Source organism: Prosopis cineraria, unplaced genomic scaffold (assembly GCF_029017545.1).
Source record: "Prosopis cineraria cultivar Desert tree isolate PC_DT_omini unplaced genomic scaffold, ASM2901754v1 PC6, whole genome shotgun sequence".
Lineage (NCBI taxonomy): Eukaryota > Viridiplantae > Streptophyta > Magnoliopsida > Fabales > Fabaceae > Prosopis > Prosopis cineraria.
The window spans coordinates 14828491-14848890 of NW_026555337.1; the positions used below are offsets into that span (position 1 = coordinate 14828491).

Here is a 20400-nt window from a genome sequence, read left to right on the forward strand (position 1 = left end):
TTGGTATAAATAACAATTTAATTTCTTGAAATGTTATAATTTTACTAAAGTCTTTAAAAACTTTTGTATTAATAAATTTTAAGTTGAATTAAAAATTTCAGTATTAATAAATTTTAAGTTAAAAAAATTATTTTATCTTTATTGACAGTTGTAATTTCTTATTTAATTCTTATTATTCATTAAATAAAAGTTATTATTTTTTAAATAAAAGTTGTGATTGGGATTTGTTATTTTGAAAACTTATTTTTAAATAACAAAAATCACGCTTAACAAATTATGATTTCTTGTTCAACTCTTACAATTTATAAAATAAAAGTTGTTATTTTTTAAACAGAAGTTATGATTAGGTTTGTTTTTTCAATAGCAGAAATTATACTTGATAAGTTGTTATTTCTTATTCAATTCTTACAATTTATTAAACAAAAATTATTATTCCTTAAGTAATAGTTGTTATTAAGGTTTGTTATTTTCAATAAAGATAAAATGGTCTTTTCACTTTAAAATTTGTTGACATAAAAATTTTCAGAGACTTTAGTAGAATTATAACATTTTAAAATATTAGATTATTTTTTATATAATTTGAGAGAATTTTATTGTTATTTTCCCTTTTTTTAATGTATAATGTTTAACTAAATTTATGTAATAATGAGGAAAAAATTATCAAATTAATTTGATAAAATTTACCTTGAAAAAAAAAAGATTAAGAAAGGGGAGGAGGGGGAGTAATTTTTTTTTTTTTGGTAAGTACAAGGAATCAAATCATTCATAGCAAAAATTATGAGAAAATATAACTTTAAATCCCTACACTTTTTTTATATTTTAGATATCTACACTTTTATATTTTAGGTTTTATAATATCGCTCATGAAAGGATTTAGAATATCAAAAAAATAAAAGTGTCAAGACTTAAAACACAAAAAAAAAATACGGGCACATATAACAAAATTTGAATAAAGTATAAAGACTTAAAATTTTGTTTTTCTAAAAATCATCTTCTTTTGCATATCACAAGGTCCAAAGTTTAAAATAAGTTGATTCAACCCTGCCATTTCAATAACACTTCACAACTTGTCTATGAGAATTACATTTCACGTTTTTATATCATACATATAACAACAAAAGTTCATGGATATGGTACATGCATTGAGGAACTTCATCGTACGAAGCATCTACTCACTTTATTCTTAAACGTATATTTTAGAAAAATCATATCTTATAAACCTAAGTTCCCTTTCTCTATGCTTGGGGAACTAAATTCTGCCATCAAATATTTGACGCGGTTCAACGTGAAGTAGAACATAACATGTTTTAATGCCCAAAAAATCGAGAGCGAAAACTAATGACTTGTTTAATTTTGTTCTCCAAAAACATTTTTTTAAAAAAATTGTTTGAGTAAGAGTTTTAAATTTAAATATTTTTACAATGATTAAAAATAATGACAACATCTTAATCTTAGAACTGTTTTTATTTCATTTCATTTTTTTTTAATTTTTAAAGAGCTCAGCTATGATTAATTGATATTACAAGTCACTGTCATTAAGACCACTACCACTGTTGAACGATTTTGTTAACTCGAACTGTTTTCAAATAAAATAATCAAACAGCTTTTTTTTTGATTTGTTTTAAACAAGAATTTTAAAAAATTACATTACAAAATAATATTTCAAAGCAAAAAATGGACAGGCCCAATATAGCCATATAATATACAATTTTGCTGTTTAGTTTCCACAAAAGCACACCAAATCTATATATAAATATAATAGAGCTCATTTCTTAAACTCCTTGTCATGCATGACATCCTCACTAGATTAAGCATAAACCCTAAAGTAAAATCCTTCCAAAATTTGGCTGCACTAAGCAGGAACAGCTTCCCCTTTCAAATGGCTGCGCCTGCTCTCGATGAATGTTTGTCGAAATTGTTCAAAGCTTCCTTCTTTGATTGTTTCCCTTATTAGACGAAAGAACATCAAATAGTGATGTGTATTGTGGCTGCAAAATTCAATATAAAATTTTATTAACTCCATTATAACCAGGAACACCATTTCACTATATATATATATATGTTACAGACTTATAGTAATACTGTTAATGTTAATAATATTACTATTTGAGCAAAGGTATTCATACATTTCTAGTAGGATTTGTGCCAGCATTTCGTGAACATTGAGTAGGTGATTGACGTATGCTTTTGTATGGTTCTGGCATGTATAGCAGCTGCAATTTCCAAGAATGGGAGACAAGTCTTTCCTGCATGGGGGGAGAAGAAATAAAGATAAATAAGACAAAAATATTTAAGCCTGTAAGGTTGGTTCAAGGGAAAACGACTCCCATTTCTACACTTACAAAATGATATGTATTGTATTTATTTTACCCCCGAAATTTTCCATTACTTTTTCTTTATTCAGAAACATGAAGGACATTTCTTACTTAAAAAAAAAAAAAACTTTTTTCATTGAATTTCGTTTTCCATTTTACATACTAGGCAGGCTCATTCATTTTGTACAGAAAGATACAATCATAAAGAGCATTGAATGACTTCATGGACAAAAAAGAGAAGGGACCTTCCAAGAATAATTATATCAAATTCAGAATAAGGAAAAAATACATATCATAAACTTTAGAGTAGTAGTCTATCATGACAACGACGTTTACACCACTTAAAATAAGTTTAGAGTTCCAATAGCTATAATTATGAGTTAATAAAACAAGGCAGCTTAGGAGTTTAGGGGGGAAAACTGTTTTCATATAGACTAGAGCTTGTACAAACAAAACACCATCGTAAAGTACCACAAGAGTCAAAATTCAGGAATTTGGGATCATTATTACAGAATGACAGCGAAATTGATGAAAATATTAAATGTTTATGCATTGGATACAAGTTAGGCGGTTGAAATGAACAAGAATAACCCAATATTATGCATTGACCTCAAGTTTAGTGCAACTTTACATTACCTACTGAACAAAATTTCAGCCCACTGCTATACTAAAACGTAAAAAAATAAAACACAAAATGTGAACAACTCAACATGTTACCTATAAACAGTCGCTCTCAAATTAATTTTGGTCGAGTCACTTCCTATTTGACTCCGCTGCAGATTATATTGAATCCCGTTTTTGTCCAGTGGAAAGGTAAGTGCAAATCCTCCAAGCGTGAGGGTATATATGTACCTGCAAATCATCTCATTAACCTTTCAAATTTCATGATGTACCATAATACTGTAGAGAACAGGTTGTTGAGAGTAAACACTCCCTCCGGCCTCAAGCATAGGTCACCAATAACTACCTCATCAAGTTTAAGAAAAATAGATAAAAAAGTTAGATTCATTACATTTGTCTCAACTTAAAAAATTTTCCAAAAATAACCCCAGTTAAATATGTCCTCTCTCTACCTCTTGTTCTTGGTAAGAAAACTTGACTATGTACTTAATGGGGGGCATTTGGGGAATAAGTTGATTAATTCTCCAAACATTTAGATAAGTGCCCTATATTTTGAACCCATCCAATCCTCTCTCAGATGCCCCATATTTGAATCCAGATGGAGTATAAACTACAAACTAGGAGAAGCAACTTACGTTGAGTCAAAAAAATCAATTCCGGCCGCCACTCCTTGCAAGACCTCCTCTGTAAAGTTAAAATTGATGTTTTCAATTCATTACGGCTTAATTAAGAAAGAACAAATTTGTAAGGACTTTAAACTTTTTAATAAAAAATTAAAAGATCAAAGATTATTTATATGGACAAGAAAAGGATGAATAAAATGGTAATCATGACTACTTCACTAACCCAATCTTAAAACCATGTCTCCCTAATCATGCCACTTAAAGTGCCAAATCCAGTCGGTAGTTAGTAGCACCAACTACATATGACATTTTGCATAAAAGATTGATGCCATTGAACCAAAAAAATTAGCTATATTAAATAAGGTACCTGGAAATCCAAGCCCACAGACCATCCGTGGCTTATTATCTGGCAAAATATCCTGAGAATAAGGTCATCATCTCATGTTTCATAATATTTAAATAAATAATCAATTTTCTACCACTATGTACAAGTATAAAACTTGCCTGTGTTTCAACAGGCCCCCAAAAAAATAAAAAAAATAAAGTTTTTTTGTGCTTGTGCGTGTGTAAAGTTTTGTTTGAGAGAATAAAAGACCTTTAATATCTCAAAAGTGTTTCTAGAGCCAGAGCTGCGGTCACTTCTTTTGATTTCATTTGTTCTGAAACAAAGCCTAATAGCTCAAAGTCAAAGCACATCTATAACTAAATGATGGTGTTAACTGATGAAAGAAAAGTTGGAAACAACAAATGAAACGGCATCACAGAACAGAGAAAACACTATAAAGATGATGTGCTGACCCAGAGATGGCTTTAACTTATCACCAGTAATTACTAGCATTCACATACCTAACAAATACAGCGATTACCAATGGAGGTCAGTTCATGATCCTTAAGGAAAAGAAAGACAAGATTCTTGTTAAATTTAGCTTCCAATCCTAGCATACTCAAGTCAGCATTTCCAAGGCACCAGCATAATCCGAGTGTCTCCACTTGCTAAGAAATGGATACAATGATCCTTAAGGATTCAATGACTCAAATAATCCGAAGGCTTGACTTATCACCAGTAATTATCAGTATTCACATGCTCAATGGATACAACGATTCCCAATGGAGTCAGTTCATGTTCCTCCCAAAATGTGTGACCCCACGTATAAAAACTTGTTAGCTTAAAACAACCTTGTAATGTCATGGTTGTTTAATTACATGAGTACTGATCATGGAAAGCTTTACATGTGTTTTAAGTCTCCCATTATATATAAATATGGGAACTGTTGGTGAATCTTACTTCACCTGCAACAGTGCTCCTGAGGGAGAATTCTTGCAAGAACCTCTCTCCTTCACTCAGATTTTCTCATAAGTCAAGTGTAAGGTGGCTAAAAAAAAAAGCTGATGCTAACAACTCTGATTTCAGGTTCTGATGAATCATCTGCACCTGTAGCTTGACGAACCAATTTTTTGGGAGTTGATAGCAGCTAAAGAACAGGCCTATTATGGAAGATATCCAGCTGGAAACTATGAGGAAGACAGTTAAACAACCCAAATGAACACATACTCCAAATGTATGCCCATCCCGATTGGCATGTAAATGAGCAAACTTTATTCAAAAAATGACAAAAAGACAGATCAAAATATAAAAGGCAACCAAAATATTTTAAACTCGACATGTTGCAAACATTATACATGGCATGAGAAGTGCTAGCTCAAGAAATTATGTGAGAAAATATCGCCATAAAAGGCACCTGCCAGTTTATCTCCAAAGCTAATCAAAATATTATCATTTGTGCCCAGCTAAATGAAGTAAAGCGCAGCTGAACCTTTATGTATCCTATATATCTTTGTCCAACCTGCTAGTATCTCATATTGGCATCAATGGTATCCACTCCAAACAGAAGTTAAAATACTTATACAACGTTATCCTTTAGCTTGGTGCCCCTCAATGCACCAATTGAACTAGTATAGGTAAGGCTTTAAGCTCCCAGATCAGAATACATAGTGTCTCACCATGATAGTAGTAAGAAGAGGAGGTCGTTCATCAATGCCCTCTCCAAGCCCAAAGCCCCCAATCCAATAACCTGCACAAATATTGCAGCACCATTTTACTGTTGCCCGTGACAATAGTAGATAAATTTTTGAAAATTGAAATGTTTGATTATGACTCAAGAAATTGTCCACCTCAACAGTAAGATAAGAAACAGTCAGTATAGAAAATGCGGAGGTAGTATAAGTAATTAAGTACTACTTCACATTTCCAGCTTGTTACCACGGCTGTATTTAGTTAAGGTTGGGAGACAATTAAAGGAAAATGGTTTATGTAACTAGCGTTACAAGGAAATAAAGATATTCAGTTGCGCACTCATATAAAACTTTTTCTTGCACTCCAGACAGAAACGCATGCCAAAAGATGAAAAGATTAGTTAAAAAGGGCCAATATTAATATAGGAAAAATGTATTAGTTTACTAAACTTTCACTGATCACTATTCTTAACTGAGAAAGTACAAGTCTCTAAACAGAACACTTAATAGGAACATATCAGAGGACTAGTGGTGCCTCAGTGCCTCTGTTCACTCTTCTGAGAAAGAATGAAAGACAAAAAGACAAAAACAAAAAAAAAAAAAGAAAGAAGCAGAAATTTAGACTGACAAGTCAGAGTAGACCAATTTGTCCTAAATTCAAAGTATGGGCTGCATCTACCATAATCTAGGCTATCAAGGGATCACTGGCATGTAATAATTACTAAGAAGAAAGTCTTTGCATAATTTTTCACTACCCAAGAAACTCAAGCAGTAAACAGATATAAATGGTGTAAAATATTTATCCAATAATTACTTAATGGTAAGTTCCAACATATTTGTATAATTTTTCACTACCTATGAACCTGAAGTGGTAAATAATATAAATATTGTAAACTATTCATTTAGACAGATGTCTTTTCAAGAAAAGAAAAATAAAAGAACCTGATACATTTCGCCTGGCTACCTCCTCTGCACAACGCTTCCGTTCTTCCAAACATGAACCTCCAACAATGGCGCCAAAGGCACATCCACCTGCCTGAATTTTGAAAGACAAATGCATGTCCAGTTTAATCAAGTCTATCATATCGATGCCATAGTTCTTAGTCACAAAGTGAATAAATTAAAATAAACAAATTTATTGATGACCGATGTCAAAACATAGCCAACTAGATAACACTAAGAAACCCATGCTTTAGGCTGGGAGGTTTAATGATAAGCCTCAAGTCAACCATTGAAGAATGCCTTGCAAAAAAAATTTTTTCCTTCCCTCTTATGACGAAAAGTGACAAATAGTGTGGCTATTCATAAGCCATAAATAGTGTGGCTCATTTCTCAAACTCCACATAACACGTGGGACCCAAACTAGTTTAACCGAAAAAGAGATGGAGAACATGGGTTTGTAGTGGGTGTTTGAGTAAGGAGCTGTCCATCTCCTTAGAAGATTTGAAATCTCAATAATGCGGTCCCAGATTTGAAGGGTTGACCTTCAGATTCACCAAATAGGTCACAAACTAGAAAACAACCAGACAATGGGATTCTTAATTTATCCTTCACAAATTGCAGAATAAGACAACTATTAATTTATTATAGGCCTTCGAGGATTCTAGAAAAACTTAGACTCCAAGAGATATTATATGACCAAAGAGTGAATTTGAGAACACATATTTTCTTGCTTCGATCATGTGATTAGCTGAACTGAGAGAGTAGGAAATCCACTTACTTATTCAACATTCATACGCCCAATTATATAAAAGAATAATTTCACCCTGAAATTTCTTGTCTATTTCAAAAACGTAAAAGCAATATATAGAGAAAGTAGACCACATAATTTCAGGCAACCAAATCTCCACGTGAAAGTAAGAAAAGACTACAGAAATTCAGCCAACTATCCCCAACATAAAAGGAAATAAACATGCCACATAAATGAAAATTAAAGCCTCATAAACAATAATCAGATAAGGAATCAAAGGCATTTGAATTCAGCCTATTAATAGCAAATATCCCACATGACTCTTCCCAAGAATAATGAACTGATAGTCTGGAAAAAAAAAAAAAATCCTTCAATCCAACTTGAACCAAACAATCATAATAAATTATCAAGAACTTCATTCCAATCTAACAGAGGAAAGAATAACAATATAACATGTAACCCCGCACTTTCCTTTTTTTTGACCAAATAACCATGCATTTTTCCTTTACCGGATTCAATGCAAGGCAGTCATCAAGCCATCTGACAGTTCGATCTACTGAGGTTTTGTTCCTTTTATCTGATACCCAAGCAGGTACTTCATCAGCCAAAGCAACCCACATGTTTGGCCTCATATGTGAAATCATCTCCATATAATCTTTGGGTTTAATCTGTCAAAATTAATAGCAACCATCACATTCACCATTATTTAAGACATAAACAAAGAACTAATCAATTCATCCAGCAAGTATATATTGATTTTACCAAGAGACGGCCACAAGGAGTCTCAAAAGATGCTCCAAGTTTGGTACTTCCAATAGCCTCAGGAAGACTAGTAATAGAATCTCTAACTACAGCTGCAATTGCATATTCATGCAAACTGAGCATTCGATGGAGGCCCCCAATTTTTGATATAGTTTTTGTGGGAAGTCCTTCCAAACTGCAAAAGCATACCTGGGATAGGTTACTAAACTCAAATTAATGATATATTATCGCAATCTCTAACTTTTCTGTACATGAATGAAATTTCCTGAGCACCATTTTTCTCTCGTTTGCAGTTTGCACTCATAGCTTGGTGGGTCTAAAACTTATTAGTGATGCCTTACCTTACACCACTGTTCTAAAAAGAAAAGCATGTGCAATCAGACCCAAAGGCCAAAGTACCCATTTTACTATCTTCTTATCTGTTTTTTCACCTTGGCATATATGAAGAAGAAAAGAGACCAGCGTCATTTTATTTTATTTTCATCTTCCGTCATATCATAGTATATATATCTATTAAAAGTTAAGGAAGCATATTACAAGTTTGAGATAATGCAGGAGGTATACTTGTAGTCACATATTCACAGAGAAGAACGAATAAGGTTGGGTGAAGTGCTTACAAGTGAAGAGGAGAAACTTGAAGGAGACGGCAATCAGGGGAAGGGAGAGAAGAGAGATGGTCGGGTGAGATGAAGTGAGGGAGGCCTTTACGAGTAGATAGGAGAAGAGCAGGCGTCTCTATAGGATTCGGACAACTTCCAATCTCCAGTGCTCCGACACGAGCGCCGCCGCTCCAAGCCTTCACGTTGAACTTCATTTCCTTCCCTCTCACCTCACTCCGCTCGGACTCAGGCCCTTTGGTCCGATGAAATGGTTTTTTAATGGAAAAGGGACAACATAACTCTCCCAATTATATAAATCACACTCCCTTAAGATATCATAATTTTATTAAAATTTTTAAAAATTTTTATATAAGTAAATTTTAAAATAAAAATATTATTTTATTCTTATTAAAAATAATAAATTCTAATTATAATTTTTATATAAAAAAATATTTTTTATTTTATAAATTATAAAAATTAAATAAAAAATCACAACTTATTAAATATAAATTTTGGTATTAAAAATAAGTTTTTAAAATAATAAGACTCAATTACAATTTTTTTAAAAAAATAATAATTTTTATTTAAAAAATTATAAAAATTAAATAAAAAATCATAACTTATTAATAAAGATAAAATAATTTTTTTAATTTAAAATTTATTAATATAAAAATTCTTAAAGACTTCAATAAAATTATAATATTTTAAAAAATTAAATTATTATTTATATAATTTAAAAAAATTTATTATTATTTTCTTTTTTATGGTGTGCTTGAATTATTGGTGTGTTAATGAAGATTTAGATTTTCATTTCCTTCCTTCTAACCTCCCTTGGCCGCGGTCTCAGAGCCGTTTGGTCGGGTGAAATGTTTTTTAAAAACGGATTGAATTTGCATGTAAATTTTGAACCAAATCGTTTTTCTTTTCTTTTTTTTTTTCTTTTTTTTTGTTTTGACCACACGTCTGAGTCCCAAAAGTGTTTTTTTGCATTTTAATCTATATTATGTAAGTTCCAATAGTAAGTTTTCCTTCGTTGCTTTCTTTATGATTTATTTTATTAAATGGAGTCTTAGGGTAATTTTTTTAAGTGAATTTAAGATTTAACAAATTAAAAAGATGTTTATTTATAAATTCTAAAGATTCTTCTAGATGGATTTAACATCTATAGTTTTTAAAATTATAAAATCACCTCAAATGTCAAATTAAAAATATCTACAGTATGTCAATAGTCTTGTAGTCAACATATAAGCCTTTTTGTAAATAGAAGGTTGCATGTTCAACCTTGCTTCTAATCTCATCCTCGAATTCAAACAAAGAAAAAAATATTTTTTTCGCATTACGTATCTTATAAGTAGCTTTTTTAAAAATTTTAGAAAAAATATAGCACTGAAAAAAAAAGTATAGAAATTTAGAATAATGAAAAAAATACATGAATCTAAAGTTATATTTTTTCTAAATTTTAATATATTCTTGATGTTGTATTTATTTAATATTCAATATCTAACTGTTAATTTATATTTAATTTTGAGTTTCCCACTAATAATGTCTGTATTTTTTAGCAAAAAATATTTGTTATATTAATGTTGTTATGAAATAAAACAACTAGAAAATAAAAGGTGTTGAAAAAAGAAGTAAAGACAAAAGAAGGAGAGAACTTCTTATAGATTATTATATCTTTCAATACAAGTAACATATCATATTTATAAATATAATATCACACATCAAAAATTACATAAATGACAAAAAGCAAGTAAAGGATAGTCAATTCTCGTGATTGTGAGAGTTTCATAAAAGAAGGTAAAGATGAAGAGGCGAGAAAGATGGATATCCACTCTCTTTTTAATATTCATAACACTCTTCCTTAAATGTCCATTATATAAGAATGTATCTCATTAAAAACTTCAATTAAGAAAAAAACCTGGCAAAAAAAAAGAAAAATACATCATTCATTTATACACTATTCAATGCTGCCTTATTAAAAACCTTACTAGAAAAACCTAATGAAAAAAAAACCTAGATAAGGGAAAATGAGTACAATGCTTGTTAACTCTCCGTCTGGACAACATCAATTGATATCTCTAAATATGTGAAATTCAATATCATGAACAAGCTTTTCAAATATTTTAGCAAAAAGTGATTTAGTGAACAAATCAACTAGATTATTTTAAAAATGAATTTGTTGGATATTAGTTTTTCCATTCTTTTGAAGATTATGAGTGGAAAAAATTGGTGAAAATATGTTTTATTATATCTCCTTTAATATACCTTTCTTTCAATTAGGCAATATAAGCAATATTGTCTTCGTATATGATCGTCGAGATCATTTTGTTAGAAGATAGACCACAAGTGGTTCATATGTGATGAATAATGATTTTAACTACACACATTATTGACTTACTTCATGTATAACTAAACTTTCTATATGATTAGATTATGTGGTTGATATTGTTTGTTTCATAGATCACTATGAAATCACTGTACCACCACATGTGAACAAATAGCTTGTTTGTGATCTACTAACATAAAAATTAAACAAAAATTCAGCATTTGCATAACCAATAAGGTCAACTTTGAGTGGAATAAAATAACCTCAGATCCATAGCACCCCTAAGATAATGAAAAATGTGCTTACTTCCATTCCAATGCCTTCATTTTAGTGAAAAACTGTATCTTGCTAATGAGTTAATAGGAAATGAGATATCAAATCTCATGTGACTAACAAGATACATTAGTGCTTCAATTTTATTAAGATATGGTACTTCTGAATCAAATAATTTTTCATCACCTTTTCAAGGTTTAAATGAATATTTGTCTACATTCAATGATCTTACAACCATTGGGGTACATAATGGATGTGATTTATTTATATAAAATTATTTAAGACCTTTCTTGTATAAGTTTCTTAATATTGAAAAACTCCATTATTCACATATTCCATTTGTAATCCAAAACAAATTTTATTCTTTTCAATTGTTTCATTTTAAATTTTTTATTTAAGAAATTTATAGCTTTTGAAAGTGCTTCAGGTGTTCTAATAATATTTATGTCATTCACATAAACAGCAATTATAGTCAACTCCTATCAAGATTTTTTTCATAAGAATACAAGGATAAATTGAATCATTTTTATATCATTCTTTCAACAGATATTCGCTAATTCGATTATACCATACATGCTTTGATTGTTTCAATTCATATAAGGCATTATTTAACTTGATCGAATAATTTTCTCAAGAATTTGAATTGTATGCTTTTAGCAATTTAAATCCTTTAAAAATTTTCATGTAAATGTCACTATCGAGTAAGCCATACAAATAGGTTGTAATAATATCCATTAGACACAAATCGAGTCCTTCAGTTATTGTCAAACTAATTAAATATTGAAAAGTAGTTGCATCCACTACTAGTGAGTATATTTCGACAAAATCAATTCCAGGCCTTTGTATAAATTCTTGAGCCACAAGCTATGCGTTATATCTTACAATTTCATCATTTTCATTTCTTTTTCACACAAAAACCCATTTATAACCAATCGCCTAGACACTTTCAAGTGTATGGACTACGAGTATGAAAACTTTTTGTTTTCTAAGTGACTTTAATTCTGCCTCAATTGCATCTTTCTATTTCGATCAATCCTCTCTTTATTTGCATTCCTTAATGCACTTTGGTTCATAATCCTTGTTATCATTTATTACATCAAGTGCTACATTATATGTGACAATATCATCAATGTTGACTTCATTCCAGTCCCATTATATTCAATTCATAACATAATTTGTTGAGATCTCATTATTTTTACACATTTCATGTACCTGAGTTTCTTCATGAGTTATTAACTTTTCTTGATTATCTTCGATTTGACCATATGTGTTTGTAGCTCATTTTCTTTTCTGAGGAATTTTATCTTCAAAGCCAATAGGCCTACCACACTTTATGCACGCTTTAGAATCATTTGCAAAAATAGACTATTTAACAGGGACATCAATTTTAATTGGAGCATTAGTAACTATAACATGTGACTTAGTTACTTTCTTTGAATCAATAAATGCATTTGTTAATTAATTTGCTAATTTTTTGTAAATGAATTATCTTTTGAACTCTTAGTTCACATTACTTTGTACAACAATCAAGATGAGATAATGATAATCAATTCCAATTAATTTCTTTTTTTAACTACTTATTTTCTCCCTTTAATATTAGAAAAATTGATTCATCAAGATAACAATCAACAAATTAAGCTGTAAATAAATTTCTTGTTAATGGTTCTATATATTTAATTACAGACGGAGATTCATATTCAACATGTATTTCCATCCTTTCTTTATGGACCCAACATAGTCTGTTGTGATTTTAATTGATGCAATGACAAAATGGTGGCATCTTTGCTTATTATCTTCTTGTAACTTAGTGTTTGCAAGATTGCTTGCTCAACTAGATTAAGAGCACACTTTTCTAATTATCCTATTGAGAAAATATGTCCAGATAATGTTTGTGAATTTACTTCACAGGCTTTTTAATGAATTTTGCAAGTCTCTTGGAATTGATGTTGAACATCTTGTAGCACACGTTCATATATAAAATGGGCTTATAGAATTATTGATTAAATGTTTATAATTGATCGCACGACCATTACTTGTATAGTCAAATCTTTCAATTTTTACTTGGGGACATACAACTTTACATGTAGCATCATAATTCATATTAAGCCAACAAATTATCTTAAGAACTCTCCTTTAGAGTTGGTTTTTGATCAAGAATCTAATATATGGTCAAATTGGTTTTTTTGTTTTTAGAATTTGTATCAAACTATAGCAATTGATAACATGTTATGAAATTAAGTAATTAAAAAATAAAGATACCAGGAGAAGAAGTAGAGACAAAAAATGAGAGAATTTTTTATAAATTATTTTACCTTTGAATACAAATAACATGCTCTATTTATAAACACAGTTTTACACATAGAATGTTACACAAATGATAAAAGACAAATAAAGAATAATCAACTCTCATAATGGTGAGAGTTTTATGGGAGAAGATGAAGATGAAGATGAAGATGAAGAGGTGAGGATGATGAACTTTTACTCTTATTTTAATATTAATAACAAAAACATGATTTACGTAAAATAAAATTGTTATTTTTTAAAAAGGATTTTATATAAGCACTCATTTTTTTTGAAAAAATTACAACTAAGTTTCACAAAAGAGATTTAACTATTAAGAGATCTCATGAAATTTTCAAGTTTCAAATTTTATGCATTTATAATTTGGTAAATGACATTTATAATTGGGCAATGCATATTTACAATTTGCTATTATAAATTATCATTTTTTATTTACAATTTGCTAGTACAAGTTATTATATTTTTTTGTAAGTTGTAAATGCTTGTTGGCTAGCCGTAAATATCATTTATGAAATTGTAAATGTATATGATTTAAGATTTAAAAGTATTTTATGTATTTTAAAAAACTTCTTGATAATTACATTTATTTTGTGGGACTTACATGTAACCTTTTTTTCCCCCCAACATATGCGTTGTAGTCAAAACAAAGCTTTTCCTTTGGAAACAATTTTTTTTTTAAAAAAAATTCTAGCAATTAATCATATCATGTAAAAAGAACAATCAATATCTGGACAGCCACTTTAAGCAGGGAGTCCCCCTATTATACTGTTACAAAAAGTAGGAAAAAAGCAAGTAAAACTAAAAGTAATAGATGTGGAATTTCGTGCAAGAGTTCTGATATCATACAGCACCATCTCATTGACTTGACACAGATTCCTCCACTCCATTAAACCATCTAAAAAGGTTGGGATTTTCTTATAAAAAATAATCTCCACCGGGAAAGTTTCCAGATTGTGAGTTTGAACATGAGCCTTGAGCCAGTGAAGAGCATTTCGGACCCAAAGAAGATATGATCTTTTGGGAATTTGGCTTGTTGCTTTGTAAGGTGAAGATGAAATCCCATTCTTTTATTTGCCACTTTTCCTTTTTCTGATCAAGATTTTCCGTTTTATCTCAGAAAAGATCGGATTGTGTTCGGAACTTCTACTGCGAGGCTCTGGATTTGACTGCAATCTCTTGTCGGACTTGAATACAGCGTCTGGTTAAAGATTTAAATCTTTAACCTCCTTGATTAATCTTTAACCTCCTTGATTATTTGCACAGGATTGAAATTTATCCCCTGATACATGACATGATTCCTTTTCATCCATATCATATGGAGCATAGGTGTTATGCTCCTTTGGAGACTGTTAATCTCATTCCAATTGATAAGAAAAAGTAATCCTAAAAAAAATTCCTAACAATAAGGTGAAGTAAATTTAGGTAAAATATACAAACCCTTCTAAACTTTAAAATTATTACATAAAACCTATTATCTTTAAAAATTAAAAATTAAATTTTATAATAATTTTTTTATCATAAACTCATGTACTGTTATTTCTTAATTATCTTATTAATAAAAATTGCCATTTGCCCATCTTATATTAAAAAAATACGTGGCAACTCACGTGTTATCTTATATAGATTAATAATAACTTTACAAAAATGTTATCAATATTTTTCTATAATTAATGGTGAATATTTTTCTTATTTTAAAGAATAAATTTTTATTTATATAATTTATCCTTAAATTATGTTTAAATTGTGTTGAAAAATTATTAAAATATTTTTTCATGTCATGTCATGTCATGTGTATCTTATTAATTTGATATGACAATCTCTATAATAAAATAACATAGTTGTTAACTAAGGTTTTGAAAAATAAAATAAAATTAAAAAGTTAAAAATATTAATTTTAAATGTTTAAAAATAATGAATCATATGTAACTACAATAAAATTTACAGGAATTTGTATTTCTTTACAAAAAAAATTTAAGGTGATATGAGATTCATAAAAAAATATAAAATTAATTTATTATCATAACTAGTGAAAAATTATAGTATTAAATAAATAATTATGATAATTTTGTTAAAAGATAATAATATTAAATATAATAAAGGATGATCGTTTTTATTTTTATTTGTCTTTTAATTATGAGTTCGGCTTTTCAAGTACACCCCCGCCAAAAGCCGATACCGTCATTTCAAAGCTGAACTAACACAACAAGATAAAAAAAATATTAATTATTAATTAATTACGCTCATACAAATAAATAAGCCAGCGCGCGGTCGCCCCAATCTTAAGCAAGCCTAATCCCAACGGTCGTTTCTAAGCGTCGACCTTTGTGCTGTGAGTTGCGTTGCTTCGCCGAGTGGGTCTAGTCCTATGGTTCCATCATATGGGTCTGGCTCTACCATGAACGTCATCGACTCATCGTCTTCTGCTCGGAGCTAGGTAGAGAGGTGTTGAAGGAGCACGACTTGCAATTGGCTGACCGGCACAAGAGCCAATTGGAAACCAAGTTAGCTAAGACGGCAAGGATCTCATCTGGGGCGATTATGGGCCTCACTACGTGTAGATGAGGAAGGTCTGCACACTCTAGCTTTTCTCTCCCAAGCGCCTTGAAGCCTTAAGACCCCTTCGAGAAGACGAGGCACCGCCATGGTTGAGTCCATCTTCAAGAGAAAGCACTAGAACCGATGTAAGTAAGATCCGCTACAAAAGTCGATCTGGTACCTTCCTCCGGGTACTCAACAACTATAGTCATCTCCCTTTCTCCTTTTAGCTCTAGTCCGTCGAGTAATTTATTTGAATGTTGTGAACCCAGCTGTGCTTCTAGCTTTCTTGACGACCTTTGAAAGATTCCTAGTTTCAGTCAAGCGCTGGTACTTCTGTTGAAATGCAATATAGCTTTGGTAGTATACTAATACTTCACAATGCTTGGTTGATTGACTAGATTCCAATTACGACCCTTCACCTGCATTTACAATAATTCATAAATTTGTTATGATAATGGGTTTTATGGACTTTTTACTAATCAGATCATCGGCATAAAAGGGACATCAGTATCAATGTATATAAAATAGTATCTCTGTTAAGTTGCTCGCAGGTTATGACTTGCAGGGTTAATCTCTTGGATTATACGCGATTCACAGAGAAAATGTCATATTTAGGGGAGAAAACGTGATATGAAATTGTTTATTTCTTTGTGGTGAATTCAAAGGGGATGGGGAATTTCTTACAAGTTAAATATGGGTATGAGGATGGTGACCTTAGTATCGAACCTATACCTTACTCAGAATTAAAACCTTCTTGAGGGGTGATTTATTGGTGGCGTTTACTGGAGTGTAAGCGTATAACCAAAGCCCTTAATTTTGTTGTACGATGATATGCTTTAATTTTATACTTGATATACATTGAATGTATTCAGTGATAATTGCATTTTTCAGTGTCCATTTGTTTGTTAAAGAATTCTAAAATTCAATTTCCTATTTATTAATTACTTTAGCTAGTAATTACTATGTGGGGTTATAGAGGATTCATCTTTTATCAAATTTGTTATACAACTGTTGATGGTTTCAAGAATTTTATGCTTCCAGGTTGTAATTGGGCTCGAATTTGTCCCTTCATATGCAAAAGTTTCTTTATTTCAACAACCAATTGAGGAATATAGTGGTAAGGAGCTAGAATATGCTGACAGTACTTGTGGTATTGTTAACTTTTCATGAAAGTTGAATTTTTTTTTTTTGTAACTTTTTTAGTTATTAATCCTCTTGTGATTGCATGAACGGAAATCCTTAATTGAGATGCTAGTGTGAAGCACTAATGCACTATCTCATTTTAAATAACTAGTATGCTAGGTAGAATTAGTATTATGCTTATTCCTGAAAATGTACATTGATAAGATATTAGTGTGAAACATGTGATGTTAGGCATTCAAATTCCTTGTTTAGTGGCTGTGATGAGCGCTGCGTGCTTTTGCAGAAACGATGCTGTTATGAATTTTAGCAAATGGCAGAACATATTAAAAAATGGGAGAAGATTTGGGTAAGTTTGGCTTGACCCCATTATCATTTTGTGTCACTATATTGACTTAAAGACCCCCTTCTGTTCTTTTTCCCTCTTTTTTATTTTTATTTCCCCCCTCTCCTGATAGTGCAAAGAGAAAAATGAGGGTCAGGGACTTTTTTCCCCCACTTCTGTTAATAAAAAGGTGAAAAATATGAGTTGGCTTGTAATTACTGTAAAAGCCAAGATTAGCCATTTTCCACCTTTAAGTGTGTGGCCTAATTGACATAGTTTTACTGCTTGTGACATGGCCGATTGGTTTGAGGGGATTGTAGCAAAGAGGAAATGCATTTTTGAGAGAAGAGTTACTGTCGGTGAGGCTGTTGTGTATTGTTGGCCGCTGATGTTGTATGTTTTCCTTGTTTGACAGGGACATGATTGCGTTGAAGCTCAACAATATTGTGCCTCATTTCTCAGTGAGTTGGTTGTCCTTGTGGGCCGTAAGAATTTGCTTTAATTCTTACAGGACAAAGTGTAGATCCCCCCTCTCTTTGTGTTAATGTACAATTTGATTTTTCTACGTTACTTCACCCGTGTCTGTCATCCTGAAAGTGGGAAGAAGTGTACACTCCAACAAGCGAAATAGAAATAGGTAGAAAGGAAGAATCGAGTATATGCTGTTTATGTTCAACTCAAATCAATTGTTAAATAAAATTATCCTTTCTGCCACTTAAAATTTTCTTTTTGGTCTAACATGGTGCATTTGCTTATTTTTGATATTGCTAAAGTTGGGGTATCACAGTACTTTGCCGAAACTTCTTTCTTAAGAGCTTTAAAATGTATTTGGAAGATTAACTATGATGTTTGCCTACTATGGGCATCAAGGCCGGTGATTTGCAGGATTAGCATCATCAATTGATATTATTGGTCAGTTTTGAGGTTCTTTTTTCATGGCAGATGCATAATTCTTTCAACTTCTGGCAATGACATCTTTTGGCTTTTTGCATATAGTTTATGATGCATCAATAGGATCCTCCAGCTAATGCAAGAAATTGAAGAATGGTACTTCTATTGATGATAACTTTCCATTTGAATTGATTTCCGTTTTGATTCTTAATCCAATGATACTTCCATTTAAATTGTTTTTAGTTGTAGTTTTAAAAACTATCAAATCCAAATCATCAAATTCAATCCATCGGTTCACAATTATAGTGGCCTCCCGACCCACTAGGTAGAGAGAAGCCACCTCCCCCGAACCACAAGTATTAATTGGCTTTGGCTTCTCTTTTGATCTTTTGATTTTATTATCTCTTATGCTTTCGTAAGGAATAGAACCATTTGATCATGAGATATCCTGAACATTTTGGTAGTCTAGAGACGGCAAGGATCTCATTTGGGCTATTGATCATGGTTGAGTCCATCTTCAACGATTCCATAAATCCTGGTACGCTATTTGTCCTTGTTACTTCTTGTAGGTCTATATAATTTTGATAATCCAGAGATGATTTGATTGTTCCACCGTGTTGTGTTTTGTGCTTTGCTCTCTTTGAAATAGAGGAGAAGCAGGGGTGGGTAGTTTACTAATACTTCACAATGCTTGGTTGCTTGATTAGATTCCAATTATGACCCTTCATCTACCTTCATGGCCTTGTGAAAAAAGTGAGATTGATTAATAGTCTTAAACTTATTGAGCTACCTTATTTTTTCTTGGCTTCATGTCTTCAGATTTTTTAAAGTTGGCATAAATGACAAATGACAATATTTTTTGAAAAAACATAAACTTGCATCTTCAATGCAATCATGCTAGACTTATTGATGTTTGTATCATTTGATGTCTAATGTGGATGTGCATAAATACAATTATAGGGGTATACTTTTTCTCTTCAGCTTAGACTTTTCATGTCTTTATTGCTTGTAGCCCTTGTACATATACATATTTGGCAAAATTTCTCTTGTATGTGCACTTGAAAGGCTTGATGCCCACTACATGATGTGTTACTTATTTTGACAGCTCCTATACAAATGTGGGAATGTTTTGACTATTTTGGATCCTTAGACTTGGATATCAAATGTGGGAATATTTAGACTATTTTGGATTTGTAAATTTGATTATAAATGTGAGAATGTTCTGACTGTTTTATATCCTTTAACTTGGATCACAAATTTGAGAATATTTGGACCATTTTGGATCCTTTAAATTTGATTATAAATGTAAGAATGTTCTTACTATTTTTGATCATTTAATTTAGATTTTGATGGCTCTTATATTGAGAATGTTTTGACCATTTTGGATGCTTTAACTTAGATTACAAATAGGGGAATGTTCTGATTGTTTTGGGTTCTTTAATTTTGATGGATCCTATACAAATTTGAGAATGTTTTAACCGTTTTGGATGCTTTTATAATTGTGGGAATATTCTAATCATTTTGGATCCCTTAATTTTGGATACAAATGTAGGAATGTTTTGGCCATTTTAGATCCTTTAACTTGAAATACAAATGTTAGAAAATTATGGCTTATGTAAATGTTGGAAAATTGTAATTGTTTTGGATCCTTGAAATTGGAATGCAAATGTTGGGAAATTATGACTCATGCTAACGTGGGAAAATTGGCATTTTTGGATCTTTGAACTTGGAATGCAAATGTGGGAAAATTGTGACCATTTTATTTTGCATTATTATACTTGGAATAGAAAGCTTCGTTGTGATCTTTTACAATTGCATATTTGGCTTTCTAAATAGCCCTTGCATTGTTCGATGCTTGTTTTAAATGTCCTTGTAGGAAAAGTGTGAATGATTAATAGGCTTAAACTTCACTTGCTGAGCTGCCTTATTTTTCCTTACCTTCATGTCTTTGAGATTTTTTTAAAGTAGCATACTTGGCGTATA

General features: G+C 31.0%; 1 protein-coding gene and 1 long non-coding RNA gene across 4 annotated transcripts; one reads left to right on the forward strand and one right to left on the reverse strand.

Annotated features, from left to right (window-relative positions):
* Window positions 1–1579: 1579 nt before the first annotated feature.
* On the reverse strand, window positions 1580–8880 carry LOC129313818 (uncharacterized). 3 transcript variants are annotated; one of them, XM_054957227.1, is made up of 10 exons: window positions 8642–8880; window positions 8025–8199; window positions 7772–7930; window positions 6515–6608; window positions 5561–5631; window positions 3927–3978; window positions 3572–3620; window positions 3033–3167; window positions 2127–2246; window positions 1580–1988 (listed from the first exon to the last, which is right to left on the reverse strand). In XM_054957227.1, exons 1-10 carry the CDS (start codon window positions 8836–8838, stop codon window positions 1853–1855), a joined length of 1188 nt encoding a protein of 395 aa, XP_054813202.1. In that variant the 5' UTR covers window positions 8839–8880; the 3' UTR covers window positions 1580–1852. The 3 variants fall into 3 exon arrangements, with proteins under 3 accessions (XP_054813202.1, XP_054813201.1, XP_054813203.1); XM_054957226.1 differs by having other exon boundaries at window positions 8025–8226; XM_054957228.1 differs by having other exon boundaries at window positions 8025–8213; window positions 8642–8777.
* Window positions 8881–15825: 6945 nt separating this feature from the next.
* LOC129312518 (uncharacterized) lies at window positions 15826–19006 on the forward strand. Its single transcript, XR_008593605.1, has 4 exons — window positions 15826–16204; window positions 17103–17178; window positions 17488–17550; window positions 17942–19006. It is a non-coding gene; the product is annotated as an uncharacterized LOC129312518 (long non-coding RNA).
* The last annotated feature ends 1394 nt before the right edge of the window (window positions 19007–20400 follow it).

Excerpts from the sequence above, each read along its gene's own strand:
- LOC129313818 (XM_054957226.1), bottom strand. The coding sequence starts at position 8,838 with ATGAAGTTCAACGTGAAGGCTTGGAGCGGCGGCGCTCGTGTCGGAGCA. Across the intron at positions 2,247-3,032 it reads TTGAGAGCGACTGTTTATAG|GAAAGACTTGTCTCCCATTC; the intron begins GTAACATGTTGA and ends CCCCCCATGCAG. Across the intron at positions 1,989-2,126 it reads GCACAAATCCTACTAGAAAT|CCACAATACACATCACTATT; the intron begins GTATGAATACCT and ends TGAATTTTGCAG.